Here is a 16,338-nt window from a genome sequence, read left to right as displayed (position 1 = left end):
CTATGAGGTTGGAGGCGGTGGATGGGAGATCCCCTGAGGTGATGAGGTTATGGATGGTCTGAGAGATGATGGTTTGGTGGTGGGGTCATGGTCAAGGGAACGGTAGGAGGAGGTATCTGCGAGCTGGCGTTTGGCCTCAGCGGTGTAAAGGTCAGTGCGCCAGAGGTTTTCTTTTTACTAAAACCTCAATTTCTCTTGTCATCCAGCATTCCCTATACCTACCAGCCTTACCTTTCACCCTAACAGGAAATATTGTCTCTGGCCTCTCATTAGCTCATTTTTGAAGGCTTCCCATTTTCCAGCTGTCCCTTTACCTGCGAACGTCAGCACCCAATCAACTCTTGAAAGTTCTTACCTAATACTGTCAAAATTCGCATTCCTCTAACTTAGAGCTTCAACTTTTAGATCAGGTTTTTTTCTATCATTATTTTAAATCTAATAGAATTATAGTCACTGGCCCTGAAGTGCTCTCCCACTGACACCTCAGTCACTTGCCCTGCCTTATTTCCCAAGAGTAGGTCAAGTTTTGCACCTTCTCTCGTAGGTACATCCACATACTGAATCAGAAAATCATCTTCTATACACTTAACAAATTCTCCTCCATCTAAACCCTTAGCAATATGGCAGTCCCAGTCTATGTTTGGAAAGTTAAAATCCCCTATCATTGCTACCCTTATTTTCCTACAAATTTGTTTTTCAATTTCCCGCTGACTATTGGGGGGTGTCTATAGTACAACCCCAATTTGGAAATCATCCCTTTTCTATGTCTCAGTTCCACCTAAATAACTTGCCCGGCCGTATTCCCAAGGATATGAGCCTTTTTCCTCTGGTAATGGCTAGCATGAGGAGGCGTAGCTTCAAATTGAGGGGTGATAGATATAGGACAAATGTCAGAGGTAGTAGTAGGGGCGTGGAAAGTACTGCCTGCCACAGTTGTAGACGCGCCAACGTTATGGGCATTTAAATGGTCATTGGATAGACATATTGGCGAGAGTGGAGTAATGTAGGTTAGATGGGCTTCAGATTGGTTTCACAGAGCGGTGCAACATTGGAGGCCGAAGGGCCTATACTACGCTGTAATGTTCTGTGTTTTATGAATATCCTCCCTAAGTACATCTGTAATGTTATCCCTTATCAAAAACATCACACCCCCTCCTCTCTTGGCAATTCATTTTTTCTGAGCAGTTGTCTGTCCTTCGGTATTCTTCACATTTGCCTATGTGAGTAATTTCTAGTCTGCTTTAAGGAAACTTGTAGCACTTCCTGAATATGAAAGTTGGACATATCCTCAGTTTAGAAATAACTATCTTGTTTGTAGATGCCAGGTTGAGGGTTTGAAGCTAATTGAAATATGTTGGCCTCTGGTAGCAGATTAGGTATTTAAAACTTGTGTGTGTATTACATTGCATGTAATGTATGCAGGTGTGACTTGTCTTGTGCTTCAAACAACCATTTCGAAAGAGTCACTTGAATTTTATTTGTCTTAGTTGACGACCTCTGTTTGGCGTGTGAGCACTATTACAGATGGATGTGAGTGAGTGCAAATATGGTACTTTCTTTTCTGCTGTCAGTGTTTGTGCTGCAGTATACATCTCTCTGCCTTGCCTACGCTTTCGCCTTGCTTCGCATACTTGCTTCTCGCACTCCATTTGAGTGTTTGTTTTCACAACACAAGCTGTCCGGTGCAGGGTTTTTCTCCTCACGTCCTTATTGAATACTCTCTGTTCTTCAGGCGGCACAGCAGAGCACGAATCTCAGCTCGGACTTCGAGCGCAGACGTGCCTAAACAGGTTAGTTCTGTAGCACTTTAACTGTGTGTGTGTGTGTGTGTGTGTGTGTGTGATTGTATGTGTGTGTGTGTGTGTGAGATTGTATGTGTTTGTGTGCATGTTGGTGTTTTGATAAAGGATTGCTTCCCAAATCTGATTTTTCTAAATTGGTGCCTGATAATCTATATTGGTCTGTTTGCCCTTTCCACCCTTCTGGACCTTGCCATTCAGAAGACACCTACGAATGGCAGTGGCTTGATACATAATTGCTGTAAGTGCTGTTCTGCATCAGCAAGCCAAGTATATGTCCTAAATGAAGAGATGTACCTTTATTTCTTTTTTACCTTCCGTATTATAATCCAACCAGACTTAGTTTTGTAAACTGGGAGGATTCATACCATTGAGACAACGGGGTTCAGTAAGAGTTAATCTAACCTCCTAAACCTTGTTGCAATACATTAGCAGCCAGAATAAATTTACATCTGCGATTCAAGATCTGTTTGAAAGTGATGATATGCTAACGTTCATAAATTGACTACAGTCTTCAAATGTTGTGCTTGGTGTAATTTTGTTTTCTTCTCTGCACTAGAGTCTATCATTCACTGAAGGTGTAGAGGTTCCAGGCTCCCCGTCTTCAGCTGCTATCTCCTTTCAATCCATCCAATCTGTACAGAAGACTCTTGTTGACAGTCAGCCTATTCACCCTGAAAATAGCAACGTTCTCCTTGTCAGCAAGCACTCTGCTCGGAGGGCTCCCTCAGATGTGAAGAGGAGTCCAACGCTGGAAGATTCGTGGAAGACTTCTGATCGGCCCTCTCCAATCTCCTTGCAAGGTTCTGTTGCTGAAGCTGCAGGCAGCTGCAGTCGCTCCTCTTCGGGTTGTGATGAGCGCAGTGCTTTAACTAGACAGGACAGTGTTAGTGACAGGAGGTTCCCTCAGAGAAATGACAATGATGAGGATGACTATACCACAGGTATACCTATCACTGAGAACGAGTACAATGTTAGTCAGATTCGGGGAAGGGCAGTGCCAATTTTCACATTGACAAATGCTCAGTTGCAACTCTCCGAGGAGTTCATTGATGATGACCCCGCTGAGATTTCCTTTTTTGCTGGTGGGTCAGAAGCATTTTCGCCATGTTACCATGGATTAGGAAATGGTACAAGGGGCTCTGCTATTTATTGTCAACAAGACCGTTCACCAGTAATAAACTCCTGTGAGCAAAACCCAGTTAAGTGCATCAATAATAATATGGAGTTGGGTTCAGAAGATGACCCTGAATTTGAGGGTGGGAGTGACCTCAATGGCAATGGCCGACCCATTGACACAGCTGACCTCTTTGAGGTGAAGGCCCAAGCTAGTCGTCTGCATGGGCACTATAGCAAATCAGAGACAAGCTCCCTGTTAAATCACCAGTCAGAGAGCAGCTCGTTGACCAATCTTGGGTTAAATGGCCTTTCTGAGACAGCACTATTCAGAATGGGCCACTCGGGCAATCAATCTGAAGCCAGCTCCATGGTGAATTTTCCCACGTATTCAGTGCGCTCTGAGTCCAGTTCTGCATTCCAGTTTGGCGATATGATTGACCAACTCGAGCAGCTCAGTTACCCCCCTACCACCACAGAAGATTCGACCAGCAGTGAGTCTGGGTCTTGGGATTCGGATAATGGGGTCCCCCTGGACGGTAATTTCTTTTACAGTAACCCATTTGCACAAGTCACGGCCAATAACTTTGCATTCAGTTTTCAGGGTGAAGTTAATGGCTGTGCACATGGAGAGCGGGAGGAAAGGAACAGCCTGGATTAAATTGAATTGCACTCGTGCACATTGGTGCATTGCGGGGTAATAACCTTTGTGCATTAGTGATTTGGAGCCAAACACTTTAGTGACCACTTTACTCTTGCTTTGATTTTTTGGTTTGATGACCTTGTCAAATCAAGAAAGCATTATGCATTACATATACTGCAAAGAGGTATCATTTCCAGAATGCTTTACACTTACCTAATTTTGATTGCGGTAAGTTTTGAGCTGTCAGCCTCAAGCTTTGACCAAAATCTGCCTAGGCGTATTTGTAAGATTTAATCAGTAGTTTGTTCAATGCTGTAGTCAAGTTGCATCTGGAACCTATGGACAGACCCATTTTTTCAAAAACAAACTTATCTTGTATTTGTAAATATATATTTTTAAATTGCCAGCCAACACTAGTCCCACTGTGCAGATCTCTTTATTAAACAATAAGACACTTTAAAAAGAAAACAAAAAACTTTTATAGTTAGTCTCTGTCAGGATGTGCTGTGTTATGAACTTTACAAACAGTGTTGGACTGTTAGATAGAAATCTGAAACTGATTTTTACAAACTAAATTTAGTCTCTAACAAACACTTTATTGTGTAACAGCACAATTGATTCAAACTTAGTCATGGTAACTAACTTTGGTCCAATCTGTCAGTTTTGTGGAGGTTACACAGGTTTAACATATTTTATGACTCGTTGCAGTATTGGGTGCATTTAAAATGAGAACACTAATTAGTGAATCTCTTACAATGGAATTCTGAAGCATTTTGCAATAACTGAAAGTACACTGTGTGCCGTTGTTCTTTGCTGTGACCATCTCTTGTCAATATCGCTTGTTTGATGATGAGGCAAGACTTCCTTCAGTAAATTATTAGGGGGGCTGGGGTGTGAATTGAGAGAAGCAGTTTGTCTTTGCCTCCCCTGTCATTTGTCCATCACACTATTTTCCTTTGATTTGCTACTTGCCATTGCACCCACTTGTCCAGGTGAAGGCCAGTGCTCAGCTGAAAACTTCATATTCCATCTGTCTCTAAGACTGTTTACTTACACGTCCCCGACATGCACAATTATGTTATACCTCATCTCTGGTGCAGGAAGTTTTATCTGTGCTTTCTTATGTCCGTAGAGCGTTTATCCAGTTCCAGTAGAGCGTTGCTCCTGGCTGCTTTCCAATATTTGAACTCCATAAATCTCACCTTATTCAAGGTATTGTGTCCTGATGTATTGGTCCTGCCAAATCTTCCCAGATCCCCTCTATTTTGGCTGCAAGTTATTGCTCCTATGTTTCCCTTCCTTCATCCCACAGTTTGCATAGTTCTTTTGAGTTGTCTCTGTATTTCTGTCCCTCATTCTCTCTGCCTGTATTTCTCCCTGCATTTAAAATCCCCTTAAAACCTGTCTTTTTTTATTTAACTGTGGTTCTCCTGTTCTCAAACCTCCTATCATGGTGTGATGTAGGTTCCTTTCTGTACATTTTCCCCATGTGCTATGAAGGGGCTTGGGATATTTTCCACACCAAGTGTCCTGTGTAAGTGCGAGTCCAGTGTTGCCATAATAGATAGCCAAGTGCATTCCTGCCAAAGATTGCTGTATTGGACACTGCAATGGAACCTTAAAACTCAAGTTGCTCTATGTTTGCAGGTAGCTTCATAAATAGTTCTAACTACCAGATAATATTATTTGTAAACACCAGTATTTGGAGGAAAATAGACATTTTCAGAGAGTTAAGATTTAAAGATTAGGAACTGCAGGTTTGTTTACCAGTGAAGACAGTTCTGCTCTTCAGCATCACTTATAAGTGACAGGATATAAAGCTTGGAGTTTTAGCACAATTACTTTTACCTTTTATTCACTACACTTTTGTCAAGTTTTTTTAAAATCTTGAAAACCACTTGCAGGATTTCTGCAACCTGAAGTATGGGTTAGAGATTGTGCAAACGATGAAGTTTGGAGCATGTAAGGAGACAGTTTGGCTTATTGTAGTTCTGTACCTATGATTTCCTTTCTAAGCGTCCTGATTTCTGTCATGGTAGTTGCCAGCTGGAGAGTAGCCAAAGAGGGTGTGGAAAGCTATAGAGATCTGTGTAACCTATCATGCCCAGAAAATGGTGGCAAGGTAAAAAAGAGAACACTACTGAAATGTACAAACAGAGTGTTTATCCAGTGTTGTTCCTGGCTGCTTTCCAATGTTTGAACTCCGTAAATCTCACCTTGTTCAAGGTATTGTGTCCTGATGTATTGGTCCTGCCAAATCTTCCCAGTCCCCTTTATTTTGGCTGCAAGTTACTGCTCCTACGTTCTCCTTCCTTCATCCCACAGTTTGCATAGTTCTTTTGCATTGTCTCTGTATTTCTGCCCCTCATTCTCATATCCTCTTGCTGTGCAGTACCTAAAGGAGACTGGCTCTGCCAGATCCTTGGCCCATTGTTGAGTTTTGTGACCTTGCGCAATGTGTTTCTTGGTCACAGTTTGTCTTGTAGCAGAACAGTTAAAGATGAGGGCCTGGTTTTAGTCTGTTTGATCTGGACTTTGTCCTGCTATTGAATCTCTGGTCTTTTGTCTATGCTACCTTAACTGCTGGATTATTCCATTCAGTTGCCATTATGATAAAGTAATTCTGTTCAATGCTTTAAATTTTATTTCTCTCTCATTTAAATGATCTTTCTGGTATTCCTATTCTGGTTGTCTTTTAATAGTTAAACTTCAAAAGCAATTTCCATAATATCTGTGGTCAGCAATCCCTCATTATAAAGTTCTACCCATCTCTTTGCTTTCTTCATTCCCTGAAGTTTGAGATTAATGTCACTGTTTGCTTATATTTTTCCAACTTACTTGACTAAAGCAGTACTGCAAATGTTGCATTGTTGCATTTTATTCCTTGGGGAAAAGCTCCATTGTGAAGCACTTTAACTCTCAACTGACAATCCTGTGGCTCCATATTGATTGCCTTTAGATCAAATGTTTTTCTATTCCAAACCCTCAAAGCAAATAACACTAAATCTGGGCAAATGATCACTAACGAGCAGCCTTTCATTGAAAACCCATGCTCAATGTGTAGAGGAAACCAAGCAATAAAATTCAGTCATGGAATAGACATGAGGCGGACAGAGTGCTAGCGTCATCTAATGGATGGATGTAAATTGCTAGGAATTATTATTTATGTACAGGGCAGAAGATTAAGCATTTTGATAGTTCAATGTCTGATGCTTTAATCTATAGAACTGCAACATGCAGATTGAAGGTTAATTAGAAAACCTGGAAATAGGTGCCTATACAGCAAACTCAGTTTGTTCCAAAGTACATCTATCAACTTAAAACATTCCTCATAAGATGTATCCTAGAATTGTGATGTAAACCCCCAAACTCTAATCATGGAGGTTGAGCATCAGGAAGAGACTGGAGGTAATTGACTTCCAGCTGAGTATTTTGTTTTAGGAGTGTGAGAGGAATGATTTCAGCTTACTAATTCCAGACCCAATAAGTTGATGGGTAATGAAAATACATATTGGAATAAATTGGAAGGGTCTGCTGAAAACTGACACCAACATCCTAAACTTTAGTCCTGCTGTATGCCTGTTTTACTGGTATTTTAGGAGTTTATTTTCTCTAACTGAGGGTACCGAATGTAACAGTCACAATGGACAATCAGGACTGTTGGCTGATTGGAAACATGTGACTGAGGAGCCCATTTCCCCCTTTGCTTGCTCCTCACCTCCACCCACTTAAACCTTCCCCTCCCAGTTGTGAAATCCAGTGCCTTCAATTTGCCTATATGCAAGACTCTGAAAGCTCCTTAGTAGCTTACTGGTTAGTTGTGGTTTGCAGTCTGGCTGTTTTTGACTTTTAACAGACAAACCAACATGTCTTTTGCTGTGTATATGTTCTTTAAAGTGCCTTGTACCTAGATTGGTGGCTAGACCTGTACAGTTTCTGTGCAGAATACGATGGCAACCTGTTTATTAAATGCCCCTTATTTGTTCTGCCTGTATTTGTGATTTAAGCAAAATTTTCAATGCAATTGCTAGCCCAAGGCTCAAAATGTCATATTTTAATTGGATATATTGAAATGTATGTAATATTTTACTTTTTATAAATCTAGATGGTATCTCATTCTCATTATTGTCATTAGGGTGGGTAAAGAAAAAATATTTATTGATCTTGTTTTTAACCGTAATGTCTTAATTATGACTAATTGATAATATTTGATGCAAGGCTTGAATTAAACTTCAGTTCTCCCCTGCATACAGATTATAACATTTGTTGCTTCCTATTCACCAGATTTAACTTGACTGTCTGCTTTGGATATCATTCCATTGTCTAAAACGAGACAGAAGTCTGAAGTGAAAGATAAAACAATGTATGGAGTTTTATTGCAGCATCTGAAGATGACTGTGCAGAAACAGTGACTGAATGTCAGTGTTCAACATGGAATTCAGGAGGCTGACTTTATAGTAGTAACTGGCAAAATTGGAAACCGTTTCTGCCTGATTAAGTTAAATTCAAGCTCTGTGTTCAATGTCTGTCCATGTTCACTCCACACTTGACGTCTCATCTGTATAAAGGCTGCTGATTACAGTTGGTGTATGAATTATTGCTAATCAAAGTTATAGGCTGGAGGTACTAAGCAAATCTGATCTTGAATAAAAACTTTTTTTTACTTGTATTTGCTTTTTTTTAATTAAAACATACTCCTGGGTTATTTTAATTTGCTCATGACAAGCTTAGAAGTTAGAGGTTGTTGAAGTTCCATCAGCTGTAGAAGGAGCAGGAGAGCTGATGTTAACTTATCAGTTGGGGTGGGATTACAGAGAAGTTAGGTTGGAGAGAATGCGACTTGCCCAATGCCATGTGGTGGGAGTGAGCAGCCAAACGGGAAAAGCATGGAGAATGGTTCTCCGTAGTTTTCTAAGGGGCGAGGAATGATTGGGTTGATTTTGTGGCTGCTTTGTAAAAGAACAGTGGTGGTAACCTACGCAATTCTTGATTTTCTGGAATATTCTTGTTTAATAATGGACACAAAGAAAATTATCATTTTGGACTTCTAATTGCTAATCCTTCTGTTTATCTAGTGTGGTCTTTTCGTCAGCACCTATCTATGGAGTCTTTAGCATATTGTAGGCATTGAGTATTACTGTTTTTTTTTCCCCTTGTCATCGCTATTGGACATAGATCTTGTGTTGCCACTTGTGTTTGGCAACTGGTTTTGGAGGCAGTATTGCTGGAGCCTTTAGCAAATGCTTTCAGTCAACAAGTTGACATGGAGATGTGCCATTACACACACGTAAAGCAAGTGTCTTTGGAACAGAGACGAGCAGGCGAAGATAAGGAGAGTTATCTGTGGTAGTAATTCCAATTAATCAGTTGGTATGGTAGCATAATGAGTAAAAGTGGCACACCTTCTTCAAATGGGGAAAAATGGCTGCCAACTGCTGACTTGAGCTGTACCAGAACATCAGCCATGAGGATCATTGCTGCAGGATGACCAAAACCTGGCACTTCTAATTTTCAAATTCTTTGCATTGCTGGCGAGAACATTAGTCACGGGTAGAGAGAGAATTTCAGTCAGTTTACAAGATCTTTGTGAAAGAGTTCAGAATACATGGGTTATGAGTGTACCAGATATATGCAATGAAGGGTTGGGTAATTCATGTAATTTTATATAAAAACAAAAAGGACACTAGCAGTTTGCTGCTTTACTGCTTGTGTTTTAATACACATATAAATGGCAAAGTAGATTATATGTTTCTCCCTTGTATCCTTCATTCCTGTTGAATTTCAACAGGAATGAGAATTGTAATCCACAACAGGAAAGACTAGAGGGCCATGAAGTAAGTTTGTTTAGGAATGTTGCATTTCCAAGGTTTATCATTGCAGCAAAGTCTATGCCACAGTTACTTTTTGGTAAATGTCTCAGCTGCCCTTTTCAGATATTCCCATGCCCTTTTTTGTTTGGATTTGTGCTCAGTGGGTTCCCTGATGTGTACTTCCCTTGACTCTAGCACTCATCTCGACTGTCGAGTCTATTGTGAAACAGGCAGAAATTGCTGGAGGAGCTCAGGTCTGGCAGCATCTGTGGAGACAAAACACAGTTAATGAGAAAGAGTCTGGTGATCCTCCTTCAGAACGGATAGCAGCTGGGAAAAGTGGTATTTATGTTGATGGATTTGTGGGGGAAAGGACTTGGGGGAGTAGTTGGGTGACAGAGCCCAGAAAGAAAATGTTAAGACAGATAAAGGGATTGTTGATAATAAGCCAGGGAAGAAGAGAACCTAGGCAAAAGTGAGGACTGATGAAGGGCTTTTGCCAGAAATGTCGATTTTTCTGCTCCTTGGATGCTGCCTGACGTGCTGTGCTTTTCCAGCACCACTGTAACCAAAAAAATAGAAGAGAAGCTAGATAAGTGATAATGGGTACTATGAATATTTGAAACTGGGTTGGCTGTCCTGAAAGCAACCCATATCATGACAGGATCTGGGATGTGGGTAACAGGAAAGGAAGGAGGCGGTAATGTTCTAAAATAGTTAAACTCCATGTTGAGGCCGAAAGGCTGTAAGGTCCCCAAGCAGTTGTTCTTCCAGCTTGTGTTGAACCTTGTGGGAGGTCTAAGACAGAAATGTTGACCAGGGAATACAGTGGTGTGTTGAAGTGGCAGGCAGCTGGAAGCTCAGGCTTGTTTTTACCATCGGAGTGAGGTGTTTGCAAAGCAGTCACCAGTCTGCTTCATCTTCCCAATACAGAGGAGACTGGTATTGTGATTAGCGAATACAGTGGACTAGATTCACATAGAGAGTGTGGCTGGGGCCTTGCATGGTGAGGAGGGAGGACGCAAACCACAGATGCTGCCTGACCTGTTGAGATCTTCTAGCAGTTTCTGTTTTTGTTTGTTTCAGATCTCCATCATCTACAATTTTTTTTGTTTTATTTTAGCCAGTCATAAAGTTACTTTTGTTTGTTCTTGTACAGAAGTGCTAGTTCTTCATGTTTAAAGTGGTTGGTGTAACTGATTGTGTATTGATATCAATAATCCATAATCCTGGTATTCATGTCAGCAGTACCCATTAAATACAGTTTAGAGGTACAGTGATGCCCTTATGCATTTTATGTTTTGCAGTAAACTACTCCTGATGAGTATTGGTATGTTAGGGTTGAGCAGTGCCACTGAGGTCATTACAAGTTGAATCACTTGCATTTTATATAGCTAGATGGCAATTACTTGAGCCACTCTTTTACAAGCTCTGTGTGAAACTTAAACAAACAGCCTGGATATAATGTGTTGGAAGAATAACCAAAGGAGTTTTCCTGATATCCAGACATTGTTTAATCCCTTTTTTTTAAAAAAAAAAGTCTTGTCACATATTTCATCACTTTTTAAATTACCTTGCAACACTGAACTTCAAAACAGCTTAACTGACTGTAAAAAGCAGTTTACAAATACGCACATTTCTCTCGCCGGCATTGTTCAAAGCAAATCACTAAGTTACTTCTTTGGACTGGGGGCAATCTTCAGTCAAATTTATCTGCAGTAAAGAAATTTTTTTAAAAGAGCTGTTTAGTAATTTTCAATTTTCTTTTGCTGTCAAGTGTTGGGGAACAGCAAAGATCGTTGATAATCTTATTTTGGCAATTATACATAGCACTGTTGTATCCCATTGTACAGCCTCAGGCTGAGGGTTTGATTGTGTTGACTCTTTTCAATAAAGGACAAATTTGAATGGCTTCTATGTCAGTTTGTTCTTGATTATGACTTTACAAAAGAATTGCACCAAGGGCAAGAGTCAAGTATACGTTTGAACAAAACCAACAAAAGGCTTCAGTTTCTGCTGTGGTCTTTTGCTTTCATATTTGTCAATGTGAAAATGGCAGTGTCTTGAGGGGAAAGAATATGTATGCTGTGTAGAGTTTAACAAGTGCTTAATTACAGAGGTTTACATTTTCTGGGTCAGAAGCAGGGGATACTGTAAAGTTTAAAAACTATTGTCCCTCTTTTTGTGTTTTCTTGCAGAAGTGCTGGAGGAGAGGTGAAGTGAAATGTTTAGATATTTAGTCCTTGGTCAATCACTAACTGCTCCTAACCTTGCCTCGGTGCCACCTGGCTGTTATTTAGAGTGTTCCTGTTCAGGCATTTAATTGCAATATAAATTTGACTTTTCAGTTATTAACCAATAAATTAGTGTTCAAGTCATTTCGCAATAATTGGCCCCAAATTGGTTTAAATACAGTTCCATGCATGTAGCTAAATTTGATGGAACTCTAAATAGCATTTTTAAAAAAAACTCAATGTCTCTGAGTACCATTTTGGACCATCTCTTTAATCTGGTCGTTTATCCCATTCTATTGATGCTAATCTGCATTTAATATACTATGGAGTTACCACACGTGCACTCATTGCCCCTCTTTCTCATCCTATTTCCAATTTTCTTGGTGTTGTAAGCACCTATTCCATACTTCCACAAGAGTGAACTACTGTGAACCCATTTGAAGTGTATGAACTTGCTCAGTAAGCACCTACACCAGCTGTTTGACTGTGGAGATGCTGAGCTAAAATGGAACACGCATGCATGTTTCCCATCTAGAACCCCAAATTGCCTGGAGTCTGTCCAGCACCTTAAGAGATCAAAGAAAACCTCATGATGTCACTGCACTTACCAAAAATACAGTAAATCCATTGCACCTGCTTTTTGACATCTACTGGTTTGACTCGAATATGAATGTTTCTGAATGGAAATGTTAGACTTTTTTTCAGAACTGGACATGTCCAAAACAATTGTTATTTCTAGGTTACAGAAGTTTGATTCTTTCAGCTTTCTAACTGCTGCATGTTTTGGTTGAGTGCCAATGATAAATGTACATTCAGTACTTAAGTGGTTGAGCAGACTGCACAGGACAGAGCCTCACTCCTTTAATGTTGACTGTACTATCAGGGTGAACTGTGACTCCAGATTTAGACTTCATTTGCACTGTAGCTAACATTGGCTTGACATGAAAATGTAGGGTAAAGCATTAAAAGCAGAACCTGAAAATTAACTGATAGAGACTCACTTTATAGTACAGATTGTTTGGATTGTTTAAAAACAGAAGTCGGTGATGCCAAGTTTCAAAACTCGTGTCTAAGAACGTTTCTTTTATTCTTGTAAGGGATGTGGATGCTGTGGGCGAGGCCAGCATTTGTTGCCTACTTCTAATTGTCTTTGAAGGTGGCAGTGAATCCTTTGTACCATTGCAGACCATGTGGTGCGGGCGCACCCACACTGCTGTTAGGAAGGGAGTTCCAGGATTTCAATCCAGAGTACCGATGGTGATTTAGTTCCACGTCAGGATGGTGTGTGACGTGGAGGAGAATTTGTGGCAGTGATGGCAACATTTGTCTGTTGTCCATGCCCCAATATGTGGTACAAGTCATAGGTTTGGAAGTTGCTGTTTAACGAGGATTGGTGAGTTGCTACAGCTCTTCATGTGTACGATGCACACTGTGTCTCTCTAGTGGCTGTAGTGCTAATCGAGCAGCCTGCTTTGTCCTGGAGGTTTTGAGTGCTGTTGGAGCTGCACCCATTCAGGCAAATGGATGACATTTCATTGCACTTTTGGATGTAGGTTTGCTCGCTGAGCTGGAAGGTTCATTTCGATAAGTTTCGTTACCCTACTAGATAACATCTTCAGTGGGCCTCAGGCAAAGCAATGCTGAAAATTCCTGCTTTCTATCAACAAACCCATCGCATTAGACCCCATCTACCACCCCCGAGAAAAGGAACAGGAAGTGACTTCACCACAGGAAATAACATCACCACAGGAAATGACATCAACCCAAAGAAACCCAAATATATAAATAGAAAGCAGGAATTTTCAGCACTGCTTCGCCTGAGGCCCACTGAAGATGTTACCTAGTAGAGTAACGAAACTTCTGGAAATGAACCTTCCAGCTCAGCGAGCAAACCTACAACCAAAACCTCAACCTGAGCTACAAGTCTTCTCAAACTTCGCTAATTTCATTGCAGTTATGACTTGTGCTTTGTAGACCATGGACAGGCTTTTGATGAGTCAGAAAGTGATTTTATTTTATTTATTATTGTCATGTGGATCAAGCTACAGTGAAAAGTGTTTTGCAGGCAGATCATATCATACAAGTGCATCAGGCTAACAAACCTTAGTGCAGAATACAATGTTACAGCTGCCAAAAAGGTGCAGACAGAGATCAGCATTGAAGAGATGGAAATGTGTTGCTGGAAAAGCGCAGCAGGTCAGGCAGCATCTAGGGAACAGGAGAATCGACGTTTCGGGCATTAGCCCTTCCTGAAGAAGGGCTAATGCCCGAAACGTCGATTCTCCTGTTCCCTAGATGCTGCCTGACCTGCTGCGCTTTTCCAGCAACACATTTCCATCTCTGATCTCCAGCATCTGCAGACCTCACTTTCTCCTCAGCATTGAAGAGGTCCATTCAAAAGTATGATAACAGAGAGGAAGAAGCTGTTCTTGAATTTGTTCATCTGTGTATGCAAACTTTTTAATATCTGCCCATCAGCAGTGCGTGGAAGAGAGTATAATGGGGTGGGAGGGTTCTTTGATTATGTTGACTGCCTTCCTGGGAAGCAAGAAGTATAGCTGAAGTCAATAGAATGAAGGCTGATTTGCATGATGGATTTGGGCTGTGAGTTACTTACTGCAAATTTCCCAGCCTTTGACTTGCTCTTGTAGCCACAGCAATTATGTGGCTGGTCTGGTTAGTGTCTGATCAGTGGTTATACTCGATGCCTGCAAATGGAGTGTGATACTTCAAGCTTCTATTCAGCCGCAGTCCACACCTTTCCTACCTCCTGTCACTGACCATCACAGCTGGGTAACTGGACAATTCCATGTCAATATGAAATAAACATTCCAAACCACATTTATAAACCAACTCCCTACTCACCATTGCACATTCCCTTGATGCCTCTCTGTCCCAGCGCTCCTGAACATGGCGACCCTACTAGCTGCCATTTATCTGGTGGAGGGCTGCAGTTAGCCTTGACTGGTGGCTCTGAGTAGTCCTGACTGTGGTGCCTGATTTTATACTTGACAAATGTGGTAGCCTAGGCTGGATTGCTCTTACCTAGTTCCATTCTTATCTATTTAATCACAGTCAGTGTATCCTCATGCTGCCACATCATTGCCTTTGGTTTTCCTAAGCATCTATTCTTTGTTCCTCCTATTTCTAACTGGTGTGCTGTTCCAGTTCTACCTCACCACAATGTCTCTCCGCTCCCACTTTGTTGCTAAATTTGTCAATATTGTATGGGCCGAGGACTTCACCATTTCAATATTGGACAGCCATGGACTTCACTATAAATCTTCATTCTGTAACTACTGTCACCATCTCTCCCAGGCAACAATTAGCATATGCTGACATTAAAAACTAAACTCCAGATACTGGAAATCTGAAACAAAAACATTAATGTTAAAGAGAGCCATTCAAAAGCCCGATACAGCTGGACAAGCTTGGGTCTCGTAGCTTCTGTAGAAAGAAAAGTGGAGTCAATGTCTCGAGTCCAGTTAAGCAAGATCAATAATTATGAAAGCATAAACGTGTCTCGGCTTTCCCTTATCATGCCGTCACCACGGTTACATGATCCATTGATGCTCTAAACACAGTGACGAGATCAACAATATCTTAACCGTCCAATCTGTGCAGGAGGGTTTCCTGACACAATATGTAGATAGGCCAACAAGAGGTGAGGCCATACTGGATTTGGTTCTGGGTAATGAACCAGGCCAGGTGTTAGAATTAGAGGTAGGTGAGCACTTTGGGGACAGTGACCACAATTCGGTGACTTTTACTCTAGTGATGGAGAGGGATAAGTGTGCACTACAGGGCAAGAGTTATAGCTGGGGGCAGGGAAATTATGATGCGGTGAGGCATGACTCAGGATGTGTGGCTTGGAAAAGTAAGCTTCAAGGCAAGGGCGTAATTGATACGTGGAGCTTGTTCAAGGAGCAACTATTGAGTGTCCTTGATAAGTAAGTACCCGTCAGGCAGGGAGGAAAGGGTCGTGTGAGGGAGCCGTGGTTTAATAAGGAATTGGAATCCCTTGTTAAATGGAAGAGGGCGACCTATGTAAAGATGAGGCGTGAAGGTTCAATTGGGGCGATTGAGAGTTATAAGGTAGCCAGGAAGGACCTGAAGAGAGAGCTAAAAGCAGCAAGGAGGGGACACGAAAGGTCCTTAGTAGATAGGATTAGGGAAAACCCTAAGGCTTTCTATAGGTATGTCAGGAATAAAAGAATGACTAGGGTAGGAATAGGTCCAGTCAAGGATAGTAGGGGGAAGTTGCGTGTGGAGGCAGAAGAGATGGGGGAGACACTGAATGAATACTTTTCGTCAATATTCACTCAGGAACAGGACATTGTTGTCAATGTGAGTACTGAGTCACAATTAAGTAGAATGGATGGCTTTGAGGTACGGAGAGAAGAGGTGTTGGAAATTCTGGAAAGGGTGAAAATAGATAAGTCCCCTGGGCCTGATGGCATTTATCCTAGGATTCTCTGGGAAGCAAGGGAGGAGATTGCAGAGCCATTGGCCTTAATTTTTATGTCCTCGTTGTCTACAGGAATAGTGCCAGAAGACTGGAGGATAGCAAATGTGGTCCCCTTGTTCAAGAAGGGGAGTAGGGATAACCCTAGTAACTATAGGCCGATGAGTCTCACTTCTGTTGTGGGCAAAATCTTAGAGAGAATTGTAAGGGATAGGATTTATGAACATCTGGATAGGAATAATGTGATCAAGGATAGTCAGCACGGTTTTGT

The 16,338-nt window shown here is 41.3% G+C and overlaps 1 protein-coding gene across 7 annotated transcripts in view; it reads left to right on the top strand.

The window, feature by feature from the left end:
• The window catches only part of farp2 (FERM, RhoGEF and pleckstrin domain protein 2), a 182,375-nt gene that overhangs the window by 99,926 nt on the left and 66,111 nt on the right, over window positions 1-16,338 (top strand). For all 7 annotated transcript variants that reach the window (XR_006313336.1, XM_043701708.1, XM_043701709.1 and 4 more), the window contains 2 exons: window positions 1,733-1,790; window positions 2,359-2,602. Coding sequence is in view for 6 of the 7 variants with exons in the window: in XM_043701708.1 (XP_043557643.1) it covers window positions 1,733-1,790; window positions 2,359-2,602 (302 nt within the window). In the remaining variant the exon portion in view is untranslated. The remainder of the gene's footprint in view (window positions 1-1,732; window positions 1,791-2,358; window positions 2,603-16,338) is intronic.

Source organism: Chiloscyllium plagiosum, chromosome 13 (genome assembly GCF_004010195.1).
Source record: "Chiloscyllium plagiosum isolate BGI_BamShark_2017 chromosome 13, ASM401019v2, whole genome shotgun sequence".
NCBI lineage: Eukaryota > Metazoa > Chordata > Chondrichthyes > Orectolobiformes > Hemiscylliidae > Chiloscyllium > Chiloscyllium plagiosum.
Note: the sequence above shows the minus strand (reverse complement) of the source record. Positions and strands in the feature narration are given on the sequence as shown.